The 23,907-nt window shown below is 39.0% G+C and overlaps 1 protein-coding gene across 21 annotated transcripts in view; it reads right to left on the reverse strand.

The window, feature by feature from the left end:
* Positions 1-12,291: 12,291 nt before the first annotated feature.
* The window catches only part of BTG4 (BTG anti-proliferation factor 4), a 28,274-nt gene continuing 16,658 nt past the window's right edge, over positions 12,292-23,907 (reverse strand). For all 21 annotated transcript variants that reach the window (XM_081543291.1, XM_081543300.1, XM_081543306.1 and 18 more), the window contains 2 exons: positions 17,358-17,556; positions 12,292-13,835 (listed from right to left, as the gene is read on the reverse strand). In XM_081543291.1, the coding sequence (XP_081399417.1) occupies positions 13,656-13,835; positions 17,358-17,556 (379 nt within the window). In that variant the 3' untranslated portion in view covers positions 12,292-13,655. The remainder of the gene's footprint in view (positions 13,836-17,357; positions 17,557-23,907) is intronic.

Here is a 23,907-nt window from a genome sequence, read left to right on the forward strand (position 1 = left end):
ATCCTTATCAGAACTAGCATTTTCCATCTTTTTTACTTTATCCATTCTCCTGGGTGTGTGTTTTTAATTTGCATTTTCCTAATGGCCAGTGGAGTTGAGCATCTTTCATGTATTTATGCAGCATTTGAAAGTCCTCTCTCTAGAGATGCCTGTTCAAGTCTTTTGCGATTTGTCATTGGATCACCTCTTTTTAATTGATTTGCAGGAATTTTTTATTCTGCAACTATTTTTCCTCATTCTGTAGATTGCCTTTTTATAGAAATAACTACGTGTTTCTTTTACTGTTTTATTTTTATATCTAGAAAAATAAAAAATAAAAATAAAAGTCTGCACTTTTAAAAGTTGTTAAATATGTCAGTATGACATCCAATGAAGCTGATAAGAGAACATGAATGTAAAAATCACACAAATATATATTATAATTTGGGGTAGATATATAACATAATGGGCTAGTTCTTGACAGAGAAGAAAAACATGCTGATATTTTCACTGTGACTAAAAGATTAGGTCATGTATATTATTATTATATTCATTTAAAGGCTAAACCTCTTTATAAAATGTAAAATTTGTATATATCATCAATTTTCAGGCGACTAACTTACTTAAAATTATTTGTTACCAAGTCACACAAAAGGAGATGGATGTATTTATAAAACATTTGGTGATATGTAATGAGAATACATAAAATATAGCCTTTGTGGCATGTGCAAAATTTACTTTGGAGGCCCTGACTGGAAAATTTCGAAGAGATAAGCAGTTATCTAAAACTGAAGCTTCAGGGTAGATTTGAATGCTAATTAGGAAATATACAACCATGACATTAATTCAATGGAATCCAAAAAATTTTAATACAGACTCCAAACCTCAGATTACAAATCCAATGTCTGCAATTCAAGCTGTTTCTCACATGGATAAATTTCTCCTTGTATTTCAAGATGAGTAGCAAAAGGGTTTTTTTTTTAATATCTAAACTGTAATTGAGTCTCTGAAGCAATGTGAGGAAGGCAGACGAGTACAAAATTAAAAGTCTAATTTAAACAAGTATTATATGGGTGGATTATTTAATTCAGTGACTATCTTATAGTCAATATTTTTAGTCCTGCAGGTCTTTGTCCTAATTACAACATGTTCAGATATGGCTAAGGATTTAGCTCTATATCTAACCAATCAAAATACTAATAGTAAATTACGTTAGAGAAAAATCAAATCACAGACAACATGACAAGAAAATTTACAATTAAGTTCTAAATCAAGCCATAAGGAACATCTGCTCAGAATCAGCTCACTGTATGTAGCTTCTCCATTTCTTCCACCTTACGCTATCATTGAGTTCTCATTATTTGTTGCTAGAGACTGGTCACTTAGTCTTCCTAAATGATTCAGTTTAAATCATTAGATTAACCATCAGGCAAAGTAAGTACAAAATTTGTCAGCCTTTAAAACTGTTTAATTAGTTACGATCTCAATTAAAATTCCATGCTGCCTTCATAGATCAGATACCGATAAAATGATAAGTCACCTTTAATAATGGACTGTGGCAACTTTCCTATCTCTTTCATGAACTGGGAATTCTTATGTAAAGCATACTCCCCAAAACATTGCATAGTAACTTTATAAGATTAAAGACTTCCCCAATACTTTGAGAAGGTAAATTTTATTTTGATATGATAAATATTCAGTATGTGTCAAGAACTTCATCTACTCACATAAATTATGAAATGTATTTCCCAGAAAACATAGTAAACATTAATTAAGTCAGACATACAAGACTATTTAGAATAGTTAGACTGAAAGTCCAAGTCTTCAGAGAGGTGGCAAAGAAAAAGCATCCAGCTTACCTATATTCCTCATTCTTTGCTGAACAAAGCACCTACTATTAGCTTCCTGGCTGACTTCTTGGGTCCTCCATTTGATTCTATTAGTATACTAACAGCTGTGGGCTTTTACTAAGCACATGCTTTTTAATGGAAATGCCACAGATTGTAAGGCAGGGATCATGTTCTCCTTCCTGCTGCCTTATGTGTGTTTATTGCTGAATCAAATCAATACTACATTTTTGAAGTTTTGAGACTCTAATTATCTTTAAAGAATTAGTTTGTGTGCACACACATACACACACGTGCACAGCCCACTGATCAGAAAGAGAATAAGAAAACCTCAATAGATATAGAAGCCATATTTTACCACCTACCAACAAAAAGAATACTTTCCCAAAAAATACAATGCTTAAAATAATTCTTTTTAAAACAATTTTTATTTCAAAAGTGGTACACAGACTTCTGTTTCCAGAAGGATGAAACAGATAAATTTTTCCCTACTCCTCCCACCAAGAACAACTAAAGCCTCTGGACATTATTTATGAAAACAAACAAGAGGATTCTGAAATGTGTAGAGAAGAAAATAGACCAGCTAGGGACTTCATAACTCAAGGTAGGATATGGTGGTGAACTCCTCAGATTCCCTTTTCCCTTAATATTCCAGACTTGTAAATAAAGAAGTCAGCAACCTATAAATACCAATGAGCACAGACCAAAAAGCCTGCTCTCTCCAGCCAAAGGACTATGAAAGGGGCAGCTTAGCAAGACAGAAAACTTTGAGACAGTAACTGCTTTACTCCAGTTAAATATCAGAAAAAAACTGACTCCACCCATGCCCGCAAAAGTTGAGTGGGGAGTCCAGACTTCCACTCTTGCTAGGCTGTAATGAAGTACCCCAGTCTCCTTCTGGGATAGTGCCAGAGAAGACAAAGCAGATAACTAGGAGGTTTTTTCATCCCCTCAAGGCAGTAACGAGCCGATCTATACCCTATGTTATCAGTTGTGACCACATGGGGAATCTACATCTACCAACATATGGCACCACCTCCCTGCTGGAGTAGCATTGGTGGAGGCCAATTGGAGGACTGGAGACTCAGGACTTTTACCATTGCACATTGGTAATGGGGTCACCCTCATTAAAGTATTAATGGCTACTGCATGAGGAGCTGGAATTCCCATACCTGCTTAGCAGGGATGAGAAACCCCTTCCCTGTATATCAGTGAAGACCAAATGGGGAACCTGGTCCTCTATCTCTAATCAGGCAGTAACAAGGTGTCATCATCTACCCATCACCCACAGTGGGTGGAATGGTGTCAAAGGAAATCAGGTAAAACCAAGTTTAAATAAGCTCTCAAACCTTATAATATCAAACATGTACAGATTTCAGTCAGAGAACCAGAAAGATATAAAACAGTGAAAAAAAAAGACAATAGATGCCAAGACCCAACTGGCAAAATATTAGAATTATATTTCAAAGAGTTTAAAGGAGCCATCATAAAAATTCTTCAACAAGCAATTATGAACATTCTTGAAACAAATGAAAAAAAAAAAAGGAAGTCTCAGCAAGGAACTATAAAGTTAGCAAAAGAAATAGAAGATGGAGAGGAATCAAATGAAACTTTTAGAACTGAAAAATAAAAGCCAATGAAAACCTCAATGGATAGGCTCAACAGTAAATGAAAGGGATAGAGGAAAAAATGTGAATTTTTAGATAGAATAATAGAAATGACCAAATGTGAACAACAGAGAGAAAAAAACTGAACAAATGAATTTGTCAATGCCTCAGGGACCTATGTTACCATAACAAATAATCTAGCATTCAAGTCATCAAAGTCTCACAAGGAGAAGAGAAAGAAGGCAGACTATAAAAGTATTCAAAGAAATAATGGCTGCTGCTGCTGCTAAGTTGCTTCAGTCGTGTCCGACTCTGTGCGACCCCATAGACGGCAGCCCACCAGGCTCCACCGTCCCTGGGATTCTCCAAGCAAGAACAGTGGAGTGGGTTGCCATTTCCTCCTCCAATGCTTGAAAGTGAAGTCGCTCAGTTGTGTCCAACTCTTAGCGACCCCATGTACTGCAGCCTACCAGGCTCCTCCGTCCATAGGATTTTCCAGGCAAGAGTATTGGAGTGGGTTGCCATTGCCTTCTCCAATGAAATAATGGGTAAAACTCCTCAAATCTGGAAAGAGATAGAAATCTACAGATCCAAACAGCTGAGTGAATTCCAAACAAGATAAATCCAAAGATATCTATACCAAGATGCACCATAATTAGACTTTTGAAAATTAAAAGCAGAGGAAGACTTTTGAAAGCAGCAGAGAAAAATAATACCTTACCTATAGAGGGAAAAAAATTTATATGACATCAGACTTCTCATTAAAACCATAAAAGCCAGGAAGAAGTGGCACATTTTTCTAACACTGAAATAAAAGAACTATCAACCAGAGTTCTACACCTGATGAACATATTCTTTAGGGAAGAAGAGAAAAAAAATCAATACATTCAGAGATGCAGAAAAACTAACCCAAACCATATTAAAAGAAAGGCTAAAGGAAATTCTCTAAAAATAAAGGAAACAAAAGAAAAGACCTTGAAACAGCAGGAAGAAAGAACACAGTGAGCAAAAATAAGGATAAAAACAATCTTTCTTTCCTTCTCTGAGTTTTCTAAAATTATATTTGACAACAGGATAATGAGAAATGAAGGGGGTTCAGATTTCTATGCTTCATTTGAGTTGATAACGATAGACTGTGACAAGTTATATACTTATAATTGCAAGACCTAAAGCAACAAACGAAAAAAGAAAGCAAGAAGACAAATGAAAATAGAAAAAGTAGAAAACAAAAATTAAACAGCAGACTTAAGAACTATTTATAATTACAATAATGTAAACAGTCACTCAGTCATGTCTGACTCTTTGTGATCCCATGGACTGTAGCCCTCCAGGCTCCTCTGTCCATGGGGATTCTGCAGGCAAGAGTACTAGAGTGGGTTGCCATGTCCTCCTCCATGGGATCTTCCCAACACAGGGATCAAACCCAGGTCTCCAGCATTGCAGGTGGATTCTCTACCTTCTGAGCCACCAGAAAAGCCCCATAGTACTGGAGTGGATTGCCATGCCCTCCTCCAGGGGATATTCCCAACCCAGGGATTGAACCCAGGTTTCCCACATAGCAGGCAGTTTCTTTACTGACTGAATCACCAGGGATGCCCAAGAATACCGGATTGGGTAGCCTATGCCTTCTCCAGGGGATCCTCCTGACCCAGGAATTAAATCAGGGTCTCCTGCATTGCAAGAGGATTCTTTACTAGCTGAGCTACCAAGGAAGCCCAAGATATTAAGAAGACGTGGCAAGAATACACAGAAGAACCATACAAAAAAAGATCTTAATGACCCAGATAACCACAATGGAGTGATCACTTACCTAGAGCCAGACATCCTGGTGTGTGAAGTCAAGTGAGACTTAGGAAACATCAACACGAACAAAGCTAGCAGAGGTGGTGGAATTCCAGCTGAGCTATTTCAAATCCTAAAAGATGAAGCTAGTAAAGTGCTGCACTCTATATGCCAGCAAATTTGGAAAACTCAGCAGTGGCCACAGGACTGGAAAAGATCTGTTTCATTCCAATCCCAAAGAAGGGCAATACCAAAGAATGTTCAAACTACCACACAATTGCACTCATCTCACACACTAGCAAAGTAATGCTCAAAATTCTCCAAGCTAGGCTTCAAGAGTACGTGAACCGAGAACTCCCAGATGTTCAAGCTGGATTTAGAAAAGGCAGAGGAACCAGAGATCGAATTGTCAACATCTGCTAGATCGTAGAAAAACCAAGAGAATTCCAGAAAATCATCTGCTTCATTAACTACGCTAAAGCCTTTGACTGTGTGGATCACAACAAACTGAAAAATTTTTAAAGAGATGGGAATACCAGACTGGCTTACCTACTTCCTGTGAAACCTATATGCAGGTGAAGAAGCAACAGTTAGAACAGGACATAGAAAAATGGACTGGTTCCAAATTGGGAAAGAAGTAGGTCAAGGCTGTATATCATCACCCTGCTTATTTAACTTATATGCAGAGTCAGTTCAGTTTAGTCACTTAGTCATGTCCAACTCTTTGCGACCCCATGAACTGCAGCACACCAGGCCTCCCTCTCCATCACCAACTCTCAAGCCTTGCTCAAACTCATGTCCATCGAGTCGGTGGTGCCATCCAACCATCTCATCCTCTGTCGTCCCCTTCTCCTCCTGCCTTCAATCTTTCCCAGCATCAGGGTCTTTTCCAGTGAGTCAGTTCTTCACATCAGTTGACCAAAATACTGAAGCTTAAGCTTCATCATCAGTCCTTCCAATGAATATTCAGGACTGTTTTCCTTTAGGATTGACTGGTTTGATCTCCTTGCTGTCCATGGGACTCTCAACAGTCTCTCCAACACCACAATTCAAAAGCATCAATTCTTTGGCACTCAGCTTTCTTTATGGTTCAACTCTCACATCCATACGTGACTACTGGAAAAACCATAGCTTTGACTAGATGGACCTTTATCACTAAAGTCTCTGCTTTTTAATATGCTATCTAGGTTGGTCATAGCTTTTCTCCCAAGGAGCAAGCATCTTTTAATTTCATAACTGCAGTCACCATCTGCAGTGACTTTGAAGCCCAAGAAAATAAAGTCTGTCATTGTTTCCATTGTTTTCCCATCTATTTGCCCTTAAGTGATGGGACTGGATGCCATGATCTTCAGTTTTTGCATGTTGAGTTTTAAGCCAACTTTTTTACTCTCCTCTTTCACTTTCATCAAGAGGCTCTTTAGTTCTTGGCTTTCTGCCATAAGGGTGGTGTCATCTGCATATCTGAAAGTGAAAGTGAAAGTGAAGTTACTGAGTCCTGTCCGACTCTTTGGACCCCGTGGACTGTAGCACACCAGGCTCCTCTGTCCATGGGATTCTACAGGCAAGAATACTGGAGTGGGTTGCCATTTCCTTCTCCAGGGGATCTTCCCAACCCAGGGATCGAACCAAGGTGTTCTGCATCGCAGGCAGATGCTTTAACCTCTGAGCCACCAGGGAAGCATATCTGAGGTTATTGATATTTCTCCCAGCAATCTTGATTCCAGCTTGTGCTTCATCCAGTCTGGCATTTCACATGATCTACTCTGCATAGAAGTTAAATAAGCAAGTTAAATAAGCCTTGATGTACTCCTTTCCCAATTTAGAAACCAATCCATTGTTCCATGTCCTATTCTAACTGTTGCTTCTTGACCTGCATACAGATTTCTCAGAAGGCAGGTATGGTGGTCTGGTATTCCCCTTTAAGAATTTTCCACAGTTTGTTGTGATCCACACAGTAAAAGGCTTTATTGTAGTCAATGAAGCTGAAGTACATATACTTCATGTACTCTTGAAGGCTAGCTTGAAAAATTTTGAGCATTACTTTGCTAGTGTGTGAGATGAGTGCAATTGTGCGGTAGTTTGAACATTCTTTGGCATTGCCCTTCTTTGGGATTGTAATGAAAACAGACCTTTTCCAGGCCTGTAGCCACTGCTGAGTTTTCCAAATTTGCTAGCATATTGAGTGCAGCACTTTAATAGCATCATCCTTTAGGATTTGAAATAGCTCAGCTGGAATTCCATCACCTCCACTAGCTTTGTTCATAGTGATACTTGCTAAGGTCTGCTTGACTTCACACACCAGGATGTCTGGCTCTTGGTAAATGGTCACTCCATTGTGATTATCTGGGTCATTAAGATCTTTTTTGTATAGTTCTTCTGTGTATTCTTGCCCCTTCTTCTTAATATCTTCTGCTTCTGTTAGGTCCATACCATTTCTGTCCTTTATTGTGCCCATCTTTGCATGAAATGTTCCCTTGGTTATCTCTAATTTTCTTGAAGAGATCTCTAGTCTTGCCCATTCTATTGTTTTCCTCTTTCTTTGCATTGATCACTTAGGAAGGTTTTCTTATCTCTGCTTGCTTTTCTCTGGAACTCTGCATTCAGATGGATATATCTTACCTTTTCTCCTTTGCCTTTCACTTCTCTTCTTTTCTCACTATTTGTAAGTTCTCTTCAGACACCCATTTTGCCTTTTTGCATGTCTTCTTCTTGAGGATGGTTTTGTTCACCCCCGTCCTGTACAGTGTTACGAACCTCCGTCCACAGTTCTTCAGGCAATCTGTCAGATCTACTCCCTTGAATCTATTTGTCACTTCCACTGTATAATCATAAGGGATTTGATTTAGGTCATATCTGAATAGTCTAGTGATTTCCCCTACTTTCTTCAATTTAAGTCTGAATTTGGCAATAAGGAGTTCATGATCTGAGCCACAGTTAGCTTCCGGTCTTGTTTTTGCTGACTGTATAGAGCTTCTCCATCTTCAACTGCAAAGATTATAATCAGTCTGATTTCGGTATTGACCATCTGGTGATGTCCACGTGTAGAGTCTTCTCTTGTGTTGTTGGAAGAAGGTGTTTGCTGTGACCAGAGCACTCTCTTGACAAAACTGTTAGTCTTTGCCCTGCTTCATTTAGTACTCCAAGGCCAAACTTGTCTGTTACTCCAGGTATCTCTTGACTTCCTACTTTTGCACCCCAGTCCCCTATGATGAAAAGGAAATCTTTTTTGGTGTTAGTTCTAGGTCCTGTTAGGTCTTCATAGAACCATTCAACTTTAGTTTCTTCTGCATTAGTGGTTGGGGCATAGACTTGGATTACTGTGATATTGAATGGTTTGCCTTCTAAACAAACAGAGATCATTCTGAAAATCCTAGACAGCATATTAAAAGGCTGAGACATCACTTTGCCATCAAAGGTCCAGATAGTCAAAGCCATGGTTTTTCCAGTAGTCATGTATGGGTGTGAGAGTTGGACCATAAAGAAGGCTGAATGCCAAAGAACTGATGCTTTTGAATTGCGGTGTTGGACAAGACTCTTGTGAGTCCCTTGGACTGCAAGAAGGTAAACCAGTCAATCCTAACGGAAATCAATCCTGAACTGGAAGGACTGATGATGAAGCTGAAGCTGCAATACTTTGGCCACATGATGTAAACAGCTGACTCATTGGGAAAGACCCTGATGCTGTGAAAGATTGAAGGCAAAAGGAGAAGAGGAGAAGAGGGCAGGAGAGGAGGAGATGGTTGAATGGCATCACCTACCCAATGGACATGAATCTGAGCCAACTCCAGGAAGTAGGAAGGACAGAGAAGCCTGGTGTGCTGAAGTTCATGGGGTCACAAAGAGTTGAACATGACTTAGCAACTGAACAACACAGTGTCTATACATGTAATTATATATTTCTGTTACATTTATATATGTATATATTATTATCATTATTACCCTGATACCAAAACCAAAGACAGCACAAAAAAGAAAAACTGCAGACCAATATCCTTTATAGTATAGATGTAAAAATTCTAAAGATACTGTTAATATCTAGAATACACAGCATCTAGGGAATACAAATAACTCTCAAACTCAATAATTAAAAATAAAAAAGCAACAATCCAATTAAAAATAGAAGATATGCACAGACATTTCACCAAAGAGAAGATACAGATGCAAATAAGCACATGAAAAAAATTGTTCAACATCGCCAGCCATCAGGGAAATGTAAATTAAAATTACAGTGAGATACATTTTTAAAGCCATTCTGATATGTGTAGTGACAATACCACAGACTGGCACAGATGTGTGGAAAAACTGATCATTCATGCATTGCTGGCATGAATATAAAATGGTACAGCCACTCTATAAATGGTAATTGCACTCTGATACATTTATAAAAGATAAATAAAAACTTATGTTACACATTATGTACACAAATGTTTACAGCAGCTTTATTCATAGTCCTCAAAACTAGAAACAACCCAGTTGTCATCTTTCAGAGGTAAATGGTTATACAAATTATAGTACATCCATACCATGGAATATGACTCAGCAATAACAAGGAATGAAGTACTGCTACACACAACAATCTGGATGAATTTCCAAAGAACTAGGCATAGTGAAAAAAAGCCAGTTCCAAAATGTTACAGTATGAATCCATTTATAATATTTTTGAGATGACAAAATTATAGAAAGGAAGAACAGACTAGTGACTGCCAGGGGATAAGGAAGGGATGAATGTGGGGGGAAGGTGGGTGTGATGGTTGTGGTGACGGAAAGTTCTGCATCTTGACTACATCAATGTTCATACTTGCTTGTGATGTTATAGTACAGTTTCATGAAATGGTATCATTGATGGAAATGGGTAAAGGACACACAGGCTCTATTTCTTAACAGCAAGTGAATCTACAGTTCTCAAGAATTTTAATTTTTTAAGAGAAAATGTAGTACATACTCAGTTCAGTTCAGTCGCTCAGTCATGTCCAACTCTTTGCGACCCCGTGGGCTGCACCACACCAGGCCTCCCTGTCCATCACCAACTCCGAGTTTACTCAAACTCATGTCCATTAAGTCGGTGATGCCATCCAACCATCTCTGTCGTCCCCTTCTCCTTCCACCTTCAATCTTTCCCAGCATCAGGGTCTTTTCATGTGAGTCAACTCTTCACATGAGGTGGCCAAAGTATTGGAGTTTCAGCTTCAACATCAGTCCTTCAAATGAACATTCAGGACTGATTTCCTTTAAGATGGACTGGTTGAATATCCTTGCAGTCCAAGGGACTCTCAAGAGTCTTCTCCAACGCCACAGTTCAAAAGCATCAATTCTTGGGCACTCAGCTTTCTTTATACTCCAACTCTCACAGCCATACATGACCACTGGAAAAACCATAGCCTTGACTAGACGGACATTTGTTGGCAAAGTAATGTCTCTGCTTTTTAATATGCTGTCTAGGTACATACTCAGAGAAATTCAAAATGCAGATTAGAAAGACCTGATCTGGTTATTGTACACCGATATACCAATAGATATATTCACTTATTTGGGACTTGAGCTATACTGACTACTTTTAATCATAGAAAAAATATATGTTCCTTTTATTTTCCCCTATACATTTGCTTCTGGGCCACATGAGAAACTCTAGAGAATTTTATAGGGCTGAAAAGCTCACAGATGGCTCATTCTGGGTCAAGTCCTAAAGTAATGATAGAATTGATTTCTTCTTGAAGACTGACTCGGAACAATTCATTCAATGGCTGTCTCTGGTACTATGTTACACAGAACTGTGAAACAATCTCTGCAACCAAACTAGAACACTGTGATTGATTAGCACGTCTATCATGGGCAAGAGGTACAGGAGCAGTAATATATGTGACGGTAAATACAGAGATTTACCATCTCTGTTCACTAGAAGAAGTTCTTTCAAAACAACCTCACAAATTTCAAGAGACACTTTGCTAGTAAAATTCTCTGTGTAAAGGTTCTTAGAAACCCATTCTCTGTCACAGCCATGTATTATATTATGTTTTAGATAGAGTAACTTTTACACAGTTCTCTTTCATTTATCAATCCAACAAATTTTACATGTGAATAAAACCTACAGAAAAAATCGTTATGTGAAATCCAAAATAACATCATTATGGAATATATAAGGTACAAACAAAAAAGACTAGACAGGACTGAGAATCAAATTAGTAGTAAGAAGGCTTAAAATATTCATGGTTTAAAAAAGAAAGATATGAAAGCAGTCAAATAATAGTTATGACAAAGCAAGGGATCCAGCATAAAGAGCTGGTATCCCCAAAATGGACAAAGAAAGCATTCAAATATAGTATTGCAAAAGATTGCTTTAGAAGAATTAAAATCTACAGATCAGAAAGAGGCACAATGCTTCAGGAAAAGAATGATACAGAATGAATGACTGAGACATAGACTCCAAGTACAGAGAAAGAATTTTTCAGACTATCAGGCAAAGGGAGTCACCTACAAAAATAAATGCACGTTTGTGTGAGTGGTGGGGAGTTGCAGAAATCAGGCAGCTGTCGGGTTTCTCCATGGCAATGTATAATGCCACAATCACTAGATTAGAGTGATGGCTATGAGGCTACAAGGGAATGAAAACATGACCTTTTTTAATTATGTATTTATATTTTGGTTGCACTGGGCCTTCATTGCTGCACGTGGACTTTTAGTTGTGGCAAGTGGGAGCCTTCTCATTGTGGTGACTTTTGTTGCGGAGCTCAGGCTCTAGACACACAGGCTTCAGTAGCTGTAGCACACGGGCTCCAGAGCACAGGCTCAGTAATGGTGGTGCACAGACTTAGTTGGTCTGCAGCATGTGAGTTCTTCCGGGACCAGGGATCAAATCCATGCCCCATGCATTGGAAGCAGGACTCCTATCCACTGTACCATCAAGGAAGTCCATTATCTAAGATTTTAATACTCAGACAAGTTGTCCTTCAAGTATAAAAGAATAAAGAACCTCAGGCATAAATAAACCCCAAAATAGAACACCTATGAGTCATCTGTGGAAAAGTTGCTTAACAATAAAATGCAGCTAATCAAAGATGAATCAAAAGAGATTTCACATATAGAAAAGACTGATGAGCATTTATTGAATCAGTTGAAATATACAACTAAGGAAAAACAACTGTGGAGAATAATTATTCCAGGAGAGAACATAAATGTTAAACCTTGACATTAAAAAGTTTCATATTTGAAAGTTGCCAAGAGAGTAAAAAAAGTTCCCATCACAAGAAAAAAAAAAAAGTACTTAGGCTGACAGTTAACTAGACTTATTGTGGTGGTCATTTCACAATGTATATAAATAGGAAATCATGTTGTACAACTGAAATTAATAATACTATATGTCAATTATACCTCAGTTTTTAAAGTGACATGGAAAATAAGGGGCAAGGAAAAAATGAAGAATGCTCATTCTGCAGCTTTCATAGTAACAAATAAGCAATACAGTATTCTTTTCAAAGTTTTAAAGACTCTTCTGGCCTTCTGGTGTTTCTTTCTTTAAAATCATAATAGAAATCTTTCAAAAAATAAAATACTTTATGGTAGACAATCATACGAATATTTCAACAGCTTCAGTTTCACTTTAGGTTTCTTCGTTTTTCTAAGATCAAGTAAAATTAAATCCAAATATCTAACAAATAGCTCATGTAGTATAGTTTTCTGGTTAAATTGTCTGTATATCAATTCTTACATTTGTATGTATATTAAGAATGACTGGAAAGATGGTCATCATTTAATGTTAACAATGGTAATGTCTGGCTGGTGGGAGGGATTTTTATTTCCTTGGTATTTTTACTTCCTGCTTCACTTGAATTCTTCATAATGAGATATAGCACTCATAAAATGTCATAACTAAGGCTATTAAGAGGCTTAGTAATAAACCAAAAATTTTAAAGGGAATTTTGTATTTTAAAATGTAATTTTCAAACACGCTCTTACTGACCTTATGAAACAGAAGAGTTATGGCACATAAAAGAGTAGAACCAGAATACTATTCATATATTGTGAGGATCACTCTTCCCTAAATGAAGGTCTACTTTTTTTTTTAATGGCTAATGAAAAACAAGAACTTTTAAAACTTTCTTGCAACAGACTCAACTAGGAAGGTATTAAAAACACAGCACATTTATTTAAACTGTTACTTTTGATAATTCATTGACTCTTATGACAGGTCAGTATCTTCATTCTATTACCTTATTGGGTACATTCATTAGTGTTACATAAAACTTCATGTAAAATTAAACAATTAAAAGTACAGTTAAGAACATAGTCGATCTGCATGAGAGGATTCACCATCATGTACCCTAGTCTTTAATGCGGTTATTTTTTCTGTTTCCTGGGCCTCTCCAGCTTAGACTCATTTTCATTTCAGAGAAAATAAAAGTGGCTCCACTGAGCTCTCGCCCACGAGGGCCCAGCCGCTGCACTATCAGTGTGTGCTGACCCAGTGGTACCTGTCCACTCGGTGCCCAGCAGCAGGCCTGTGACTTTTAGGGGTCTTATGCAACGCAAGATAAGCATTTCCTAGGAGGCCCATCCGGCCATCCCTCATATTCTTTTTTCGGGGAATTTGGAACCAAGATTGAAAGGGCTGTTTCATGTTTTCAACCTGGGGAGAAAATAAAAAGGAACATGATGATTTTCTAACCATCTAATAAGCCAGCTTTAAGGATCAACTATAAACCCATAGCTCACAGGTGTTAAAACTTTTAAAAGCATAGGAAATACAAACGAATAGAAATCAAGTTAATTATCATCTTTGGAAAACTGACTTGATGGAGGTTATGAAATAAGTTACTTCATGTCTTTTAACAAAATTCTTTACTCCAACTCAAACTTTTTAAAAACACATTTACTCAAATTAGTATATATTCTGTACTCTCCCCTATCCAACCCCCACCTCACTAAATCCAAAACCATTTAATCACAATCTCTGGGGCTGAGGTGTAGAAACACCCATCTTAAACATCCCAGATGGCCGATAACAAATGTTTTGCAGACCACACTTTGGAAGGACATTGCTCTAAAAGAACACAGCTGACTACAGATCTGATCCTTAGATGAATATGATCTTTCTAAGGATCAGAATAGAATTAAGGGCAAATAGTTCACTCCATAATTTTAAACTTTTATACATATAGAGGCTTCCCTCCTAGCTCAGTTGGTAAAGAATCCACCTGCAATGCAGGAGACCCCGGTTCAATTCCTGGGTTGGGAAGATCCCCTAGAGAAGGGATAGCCTACCCACTCCAGTATTCCTGGGCTTGCCTTGTAGCTCAGCTGGTAAAGAATCCTCCTGCAATGCAGGAGACCTGGGTTCGATCCCTGGGTTGGGAAGATCCCCTGGAGAAGGGAAAGGCTACCCACTCCAGTAGTTTGGCCTGGAGAATTCCATGGACTATGGAGTTGCAAAGAGTCAGACACGACTGAAAGACTTTCACTTTTCACATATAGAACTAAATACAAACAATATTTATAATTTAGAAAATTAAACAAGCTAGGAGAAAAGAATTTGCCAGTAATATGACAAAGGATTAGAGGAATTGAACCTGTGTCTCTTACGTCCCCTGCATTAGCAATTTCTTATGTCTCCTTAATTAGCTGCTGCTGCTGCTGCTAAGTCACTTCAGTCGTGTCCGACTCTGTGTGACCCCAAAGACAGCAGCCCACAATGCTCCCCCATCCCTGGGATTCTCCAGGCAAGAACACTGGAGTGGGTTGCCATTTCTCTCTCCAATGCATGAAAGTGAAAAGTGAAAGTGAAGTTGCTCAGTCGTGTCCGACTGTTAGCGACCCCATGGACTGCAGCCCACCAGGCTCCTCCATCCATGGGATTGTCCAGGCAAGAGTACTGGAGTGGGTTGCCACTGCCTTCTCCACCTTAATTAGCAGCTGGGTTCTTTACCACTAGCACCACCTGGGAAGCCCCCAAAATATTCCTAACCCTTGAAAAGCCTATAACAACAACACATTAGGACCTCAAATGATATGTGGGTGAAGAAAAAATTCATTAGACAGTACCTACAACATTTAGGTACATGGAATTTTTGTTTTAATGTTTAATTTAATTAGTAATATAATTAATATTATAATAGTCAAAGCTATGTTTTTTCATGTAGTCATGTATGAATTTGAGAGCTGGACAATAAAACAACTGAGCGCCAAAGAATTGATGCCTTCAAACCATGGTGCTGGAGAAGACTCTTGAGAGTCCCTTGGACTGCAGGGAGATCAAACCAGTCAATCCTAAAGGAAATCAACCCTGAATATTCACTGGAAGGACAGATGCTGAAGCTAAAGCTCCAATACTTTGGCCACCTGATGCAAAGAACTGACTTATTGGAAAAGACCCTGATGCTGGGAAAGACTGAAGACAGGAGGAGAAGGGGACGACAGAAGATGAGATGGTTGGATGGCAACACTGACTCATGGACATGTGTTTGAGCAAACTCAGGGAGATAGTGAAGGGCAGGGAAGCTTGCGTGCTGCAGTCCATGGGGTTGCAAAGAATCAGATATGACTGAGCGACAGAACAACATAATAAAATGCTATTTTTCAAGGAGAATATCCAATTTTAGGGAAAATGATAAAACAAGCACTTTCACATAGAGCGGTGAGACTACAAATAAAGACCTCTCTTTAGAAAGTACTTTGCTGTGTGTTAACTTATAAAATGCCCTTACTCAATGACCTAAATATTCCATGTCTGAGAATCAAATCTCCAGAAACAACTTAAGATTCAGACATCTCTGTAAAAATTAGTGTTTTTAATACCACAACAATGTGAAAGCAACCTAGATGTCTGCCAATAATTTGTTAGCTAAATAAACTATAAGGGAAGCAAGAGCTTTAAAATGTTAAATATTTAAATTGCCTTAACATGCCCATACATGAGTGATTAAGAAAACAAATTACATACAAAGTGTCAGAGATTCTCCCTAAATCAGTGTTTTTTCAACTGTAAGTTGTCACCATTAGTGGGTCATAAAATCAGTTTAAGTGGTTGATATTAATTTAATTTATCAAAGATTTGAGGCATTGTGCCTAGTAAGGATAAGTATGTCATGAAACCTATTTCCAATAGATAGATATGTATATCTTCCTATGATCATGGTTGTGACTTAAAAAATAAAAAATTTTGGTTGTTTTTTTTTTTTGGAAAACTGCTCTGGTGGTGGACTCACAGATCTTTGATCATCACTTAATATGCCAAATGTCCTACAGGTGGTATGTTATTTTCCATTGTCAAAAACTACTAATTTTAATATCTAATTCTGAAGGAATTTAGGTGAAAGGAAATTTGTGTTGTGTTGTGCTTAGTTGCTCAGTCATGTCTGACACTTTGCGACCTATGACTGTAGCCCACCAGGCTCCTCTGTCCATGGGGATTCTCCAGGCAAGAATACTGGAGTGGGTGGCCATGCCCTCCTCCAGGGGATCCTCCCAACCCAGGGACTCAAGCCAGGTCTCCTGTATTTCAGGTAGATCCTTTACCGTCTGAGCCACTAGTGAAGCCTGAAAGGAAATTTATGTATGTTCAAATACTATATGGAGAAAGTCGACTAGAAAAGATGGTGTATATCCTAAGCACTCAGCCAAGTTGAGGGAATAAAGAGAGAAGGAAGAAAAAAATAGAAAAGTTTTGCCAGAATATTATTACTGTGATTTAAATCTTCATAATTTGTTTTTCCATGTTTTCCAATTTGTCTCTTTGCTTTTACAGTGAGCCTACTCTTTTTAGGATTAAAACAGAAAAAAAAAAAGTGGGCTTCCCTGGTGGCTCAGGGGTGAAGAATCTGCCTGCAGTGTAGGAGTCGCCCGTTCAATCCCTGGTCTGAGAAGATCCCACATGCCTGGGGGCAGCTAAGCCCCTGCACCACAACTACTAAGCCTGTGCTCTAGAGCCTGGGAGCCTCAACTACTGAGCCCATGTGCTGCAACTACTGAAGCCAGAACACTCTATAGCGACTGTGCTTCAAAACAAGAGGAGTCACCGCAATGAGAAGCCCATGCACCACTCCCAGCACTAGAGAAAAACCTGCGTGGCAACAAAGACCCGGCACAAATAAATAAATAAAACTATATTTTAAAAAGAAGGAAAAAGTACAGAGGAGAAATGCAAACACTTTACCTGATAAATACTCTTTGGATTGCTGACTTTAGGAATTATCTGAGGTTCTTTGTTACAACTTTCTTCATCAGAGGAAGTGCCGGAGGAGTAGTCTAATGTGGCTCTATTAACAGCATCACTGATTTGTTGGGATAATTCCCATTCCTCCCATCTGCCTTTGAAAGAAGCAATTGTAAATGGATGATTTTTCTCACCATACCTAAGAAAGAAAGGAAAATAAAGCATTCATTAGGGACTCAAATTCTCACAGGTTTTTATTTCTAATCTCTTCTGGAAACAGCTCAGGAACTTACAAGAAGAGTTACTTGAAGAAAAAAAAAACAACAAATTGTGAGAATTAGGCCAAGATGGTGGAGCAGCAAGACCCTGAGCTTAACTTCTCTCAGGAGCACACCGAGATTACAACTATTTAGATAGCAGTTATTGATGAGAGACTGAAATCTAGCAGAAAAGATCTTCTACAATTAAAGTTATAAAGAAGGAACCACAACGAGACAGGTAAAAGGAGTGGAATCACAGTATGGTCCAGACACATACCTGCAGGTGGGCAACACACAAACAGGGGGATAAGACAGAGGTTCTCCCAAAGAATATTCAGTGGGTGAGCCCCACATCTCACTCCCCAGATCAGAGAGCCAACCCCAGGAAGATGAGCCCCCAGAATGTTTGGCTTTGAAGGCCAAGGGGCTTACTTTCTGGAAAGCCAGATGACCGTAGGGAAGTAGAGACACTGCTCTCAAAAGGCCCACACAAAATTTCACATGTGCTGGGACCCAGGGCAGAAGCAGTAATTTGAAAGGAACCTGAGTCAGACCCACCTGCTGATCTTGGAGAGTCTCCCGCAGAGGCAGGAGGCACTGGAGCTCACCCTGGAGACACAGAAACTAGCAGCAACCATTCGAGGAGCTTGTTCTACCATATGCACACTGGTGCTGGCGAGGGCCGCTTTGAAATCCTCCCTCTAGCTGACTAGTACTAGGACCTAGACCCGCCCACTAGCCCGTCAGCACCAGTGCTGAGTTGCCTCGGGCCAAACAACTAGCCAGCTGGGGAAACAGTCCCACCCCCTAGGTCAGCACCAGCCCTAGGATCTGGCTACACACTTCAGCGGTTGGGCACCAGCCCCAGGATCCCTTGGGCCTTAATCCTGCCCACCAGCAGGTGAATACCACTTCTGGCATACATTGGGACCCTCATCCAGCAGCCCCAAGACACAATCCCACCCATCAGTGGGCTGACACCAGTTTTGTGACCCCCAGACCCTGCAGCCAGAGACCCTAAGACACAACTCTGCCCACCAGTGAGCCAGCACTAAGACCCAGAACCCTCTCGACCATACCCCACCCACCATCAGGCCAATACCAGCTCTAGGACATCTTGAACCCCCTCAGCCAGCCTCTGTGGGATCGAGCCCTACTCACCAATGAGCCAGCACCACCAGCTGGGGGACATTCCAGAATCCACCACCAGTTGTATCAGAAAGCAACCCCACCCACCAGCAGGCTGACATTAAAATTAGAAACCTCAGCCCTGCAATCATCACCACCTCCACCCCTCAGCCCCAGAACCCAGCTCTGCCCATCAGTGAGCCAGCACTAGCCCCGGGACCCCCTTCCTCAGGGTTCCATAGACAACTGCCTCAGCCCAACCCTGCAAACCACCAGCTGGCAGCCTCCATACAAGGCAGGGCCTGGCAACCAACCAGACCAGGGACCAGCCACACCTACCAGACCACCCACAGTAGTCAGCCCACCACAGCATAAAGGTCCACATAGCGGGCACCCCTAGAGCATACAGCTCTGGTGACCAGAGCGGAGTACACTGCTGGGATGCCCTGGATGTCTCCTGCAAAAGGCTACTTCTCCAAAGTCAGGAAATACTACCAACCAACCAGATACATAGAAATAAAAACAAATTAGGCCACAAATGAGGGAACAAAGGAACATGTTCCAAATGAAGGAACAGGATAAAACCCCAGAAGTTAAGTGGAAAAAGGCAATCTACCCAATAAAAAGTTCAAGGTAAAGATCATAAAGATAAACAAAGAACTTGGGAGAAGAATGGAGGAAAATAGTGACAAGTTAAGAGTTAGAAGATATACAGAAGAATCAAACAGAGCAGCAGAATACCGTAGCTGAAATGAAAATACACTGCTGCTGCTAAGTCGCTTCAGTCGTGTCCGACTCTGTGCGACCCTATAGACGGCAGCCCACCACGCTCTGCCGTTCCTGGGATTCTCCAGGCAAGAATACTGGAGTGGGTTGCCATTTCCTCCTCCAGTGCATGAAAGGGAAAAGTGAAAGTGAAGTCGCTCAGTCGTGTCCGACTCTTAGCGACCCCATGGACTGTAGCCTACCAAGCTCCTCCGTCCATGGGATTTTCCAGGCAAGAGTACTGGAGTGGGGTGCCATTGCCTTCTAGAGGGACTCAAAAGTAGGTTGGGTGATACAGAGGAACAGGTCAGTAAGCTGAAAGACAGATTAATAGAAATCACTGAACCTGAACAGAAAAAAGGAATAAAAAAGAAATTAGGATACTTTAAGAGATCTCTGGAACACCACCAAGCACACTAACATTTGCATTAGAGAAGAAAAGGAAAGGGTCAGAGAACTTATTTGAAGACCTAATAGCTGAAAACTTCCCTACCTAGGAGACGAAACAGACATCCAGGTCCAGGAAGCATAGAGAATCTCAAACAGAATCAACCCAAGGAGGACCACACCAAGATACATTGTTATTAAAATGGCAAAGACAGAAAATACTAAAAGCAAGGGAAAGGCAACAAGTGGCAGGTAAGGGAATCCCCACAAGGCTATTAGCAGACTTTTCAGCAGAAACTGCAGGCCAGACGAGTATCATGTGGTATATTTAAGGTGACGAAATGGAGAAATTATGGCCAAGAATATGCCACATGGCAAAGTTTACTATCAGATTTGAAAAAGAGATCAAAAGTTTTACAAACAAGCAAAAGCTAAAAGAGTTCAGAACCACCAAACCAGTTTTGCAAGAAATGTTAAAAGGGACTTCTCTAAGTGAAAAAGGAAATCCACAACTAGAAACATGAAAATTACAAAAGGAAAAAGCTTATTGGTTAAAGGAAAATATACACTAAAAGCAGCAAGATCAACCACATACAAACCTAATAGGAAGACTAAAAGACAAAAGTAGTAAAATTGCCTAGACCTGCAGTAAGTAATTAAAGGATACATGAAACAATTAGATATAAAATATGATGTCAAAAACAGTAAGCATGAGAGCAGAAGAGTAAAAGTGAAGGATTATTAAAATGCATTTAAAAGTAAGGGATCAGCAACTTAAATAATCACATTTATACACACAGGCACATTTTTTAAAAAGCAATGGAATTCCAGAAAAACATCTACTTCTGTTTTACTGACTATGCTAAAGCCTTTGTGTGGATCACAAAAAACTGTGGAATATTCTTAAAGAGATGGGAATACCAGATCAACTTACCTGAATCCTGAGAAACCCGTAGGCAGGTCAAGAAGCAACAGTTAGAACCTTACATGGAACAATTGACTGGTTCAAAATTGGGAAAGGAGTACAACAAGGCTGTATAACTTGTATATTGTCACCCTGTTTATTTAAATTATATGCAGGGTACATCATGCAAAATGCTGGGCTGGATGAGTTACAAGCTGGAATCAAGATTGCTGGAAGAAATATCAACAACCTCAGATATGCAGATGATACCACCCTAATAGCAGAAAGTGAAGAGGAACTAAGAGGCTCTTGATGAGGGTGAGGAGGAGAGTGAAAAAGCGGGCTTAAAACTCAACATTAAAAAACAAAGGTCATGGCATCTGGTCTCATCACTTCATGGCATATAGAAAGGGAAAAAATGGGCGCAGTGACAGATTTTCTCTTCTTGGGCTCCAAAATCACTGCGGATGGTGACTTTAGCCATGAAATTAGAAGATGCTTGCTTCTTGGAAGGAAGGCTAAGACAAATCTAAACAGCATATTAGAAAACAAAGACATCACTTTGCCAACAAAGGTCTATATAATCAAATCTGTGGTTTTTCCAGTAGTCATGTACAGATGTGAGAGTTGGACCATGAGGAAGGCTGAGCATCGAAGAATTGATGCTTTGGAATTGTGGTGCTGGAGAAGACTTTTGAGAATCCCTTGGACAGCAAGGAAATCAAACCAGTCAATACTAATGGAAATCAACCCTGACTATTCATTGGAAGGACTAATGATAAAGCTGAAGCTCCAATACTTGGTGGCCACCTGATTCAAATAGCTGACTCACTGGGAAAGACTCTGATACTGGGAAAGATTGAAAACAAAAGGAGAAGAGGGTGGCAGAGGATGAGATGTTTGGATAGCATCACCAATTCATGAACTTGAACTTGGACATGAACTTGGGCGAATTTCAGGAGATGGTGAGGAAAACAGGGAGGCCTGGTATGCTGCAGTCCGTAGGGTCACAAAGAAACAGACATGACTTAGAGACTAAACAACAAAAATACACATAAAATATATATTGCTATATATAAACCTTATGGTAACCAGAAATCAAAATCTATAATAGGTACACACAAAAAAAGAGAAAGAAATCTAAACATAATCCCAACATAATTTGAAGATAGTCAAATAACAAGGGAAGAGAGCAAAAGAAGAAAACAAAATGAACTACAAAAACACCAAAACAATTGATAGAACAACTATAAGTACATACCAATCAATAATTACTTTGAATGCAACTGGAATAAGTGTTCTAAAGACATGGAGTGAAGATGCAAAAATAATACCCATATACATGCTATCTATAAGAAACTCACTTTAGATCTAAAGACATACAGACTGAAAGTGAGAGGATATAAAGAAGTACACCATGTAAACAGAAATGAAAAGAAAGCCACGGTAGCAATATTTACACCAGAAAAAGTATACTCTAAGACAAAGTAGACTTTAAAACAAAGACTGTAACAACAGACAAAGGAGGACATTATGTAATGATCAAGGATCGATCCAAGAAACTAACAATTATAAATATATATGCACCCAACATAGGAGCACCTAAATATGTAAGCTAATATTAACAGAGATAAAGGGAGAAATTGACAGTAACACAATAATAGTAGGGGACTCTAACACCCCACTTATATCAATGGATAGATCATACAGACAGAAAAGCAAGAAAGAAACACTAGCCTTAATTGACATAATAGACCAAATGGACTTAATAGATATCTACAGGCCTTCCATCCAAAAGCCACAGAATACATGTTCAAGTGTGTGTGAAACATTCTCTGGGACAAACCACATGCTAGGCCACAAATCAGTTCTCAGGACATTTAAGAAGACTGACATCATATTGAGCATCTTTTCTGATCACAATGCTGTGAAACTAGAAACTGCTATAAGAAAACTGCAAAAAACACAAATACACGAAGGCTAAACAATATACTTCTAAACAACCAGTGGATCACTGAAGAAATCAAAGAGGAAATTCAAAAAATACCTATAGACAAGTGAAAACAAAAACACAATGATTCAAAAATCTATATGATATGGCAAAAAGTAGTCCTAAGTGAGAAATTTATAGTGATACAAGCCTACCTCAGGAAATAAAAAAAAATCTCAAGACAACATAACCTTACACGTAAAGGAACTTTAAGAAAAACAAAGCTAGTAGAAGGAAAGAGTAGAAGGTTAGTAGAAGGAAAGAAATTATAAATGTCAGAGCAGAAACGCAACAGAGAAAAAAACAGTAAAAAAAAAGAAAGAAACAGAGAACTAAGAGTTGGTTCCTTGACAAGATAAACAAAATTGATAAACCTTTAGCCAAATTCATCAAGAGAAAAGGAGACAGCCCAATTCTATAAAATCAAAAATAAAGAGTTACCAACAGTACCAAAATACAAAGATTGTAAAGAGAGATTACTATGAACAACTATATGCAAATAAAATGGACAACCTAGAAAAAACAAATTCATAGAAATGTACAATCTCCCAATACTGAACCAGAAGGAAATAGAAAATATGAACAGATCAATTACAAGTTATGAAATTAAATCAGTAATGAAAAAAACACTCCCAAGAAACAAAATTCCAGAACCAGACAGCTTCACAGGTGAGTTCTAACAAACATTTAGAGAACAGTGAACATCTATTCTTCTCTAATTATTTCCAAAAATTTGCAGAGGAAGGGACACTTCCAAACCCATTTTATGAGGCCACATCACCCGGATACCAAAACCAAAGATATAACAGGAAAAAAATTACAGGCCAATAACATTGATGAACAAAGATACAAGTCAATGGAAGATAATAGAGAGCCCAGAAATAAACCCATGCATCTATGGTTAATTAATCTATGACAAAGAAGGCATGAATACCCAACGGGGAAAAGACAGTCTCTTCAATAAGTGGTGCTGGGAAAACACAGCAGCTACTTGTGAAGAATGAACTTAGAACAGTTTCTCATGCCATTACAAAAGTAAACTCAAAATGGATCATAAACCTCTATGTAAGACTGCAAACCATAAAAACTCTTAGAAGATAGCATAGGCAGAACTCT

The sequence above is a fragment of the Giraffa tippelskirchi genome, chromosome 11, assembly GCF_054371585.1.
Source record: "Giraffa tippelskirchi isolate mGirTip1 chromosome 11, T2T-mGirTip1v1.2.pri, whole genome shotgun sequence".
Taxonomy (NCBI): domain Eukaryota; kingdom Metazoa; phylum Chordata; class Mammalia; order Artiodactyla; family Giraffidae; genus Giraffa; species Giraffa tippelskirchi.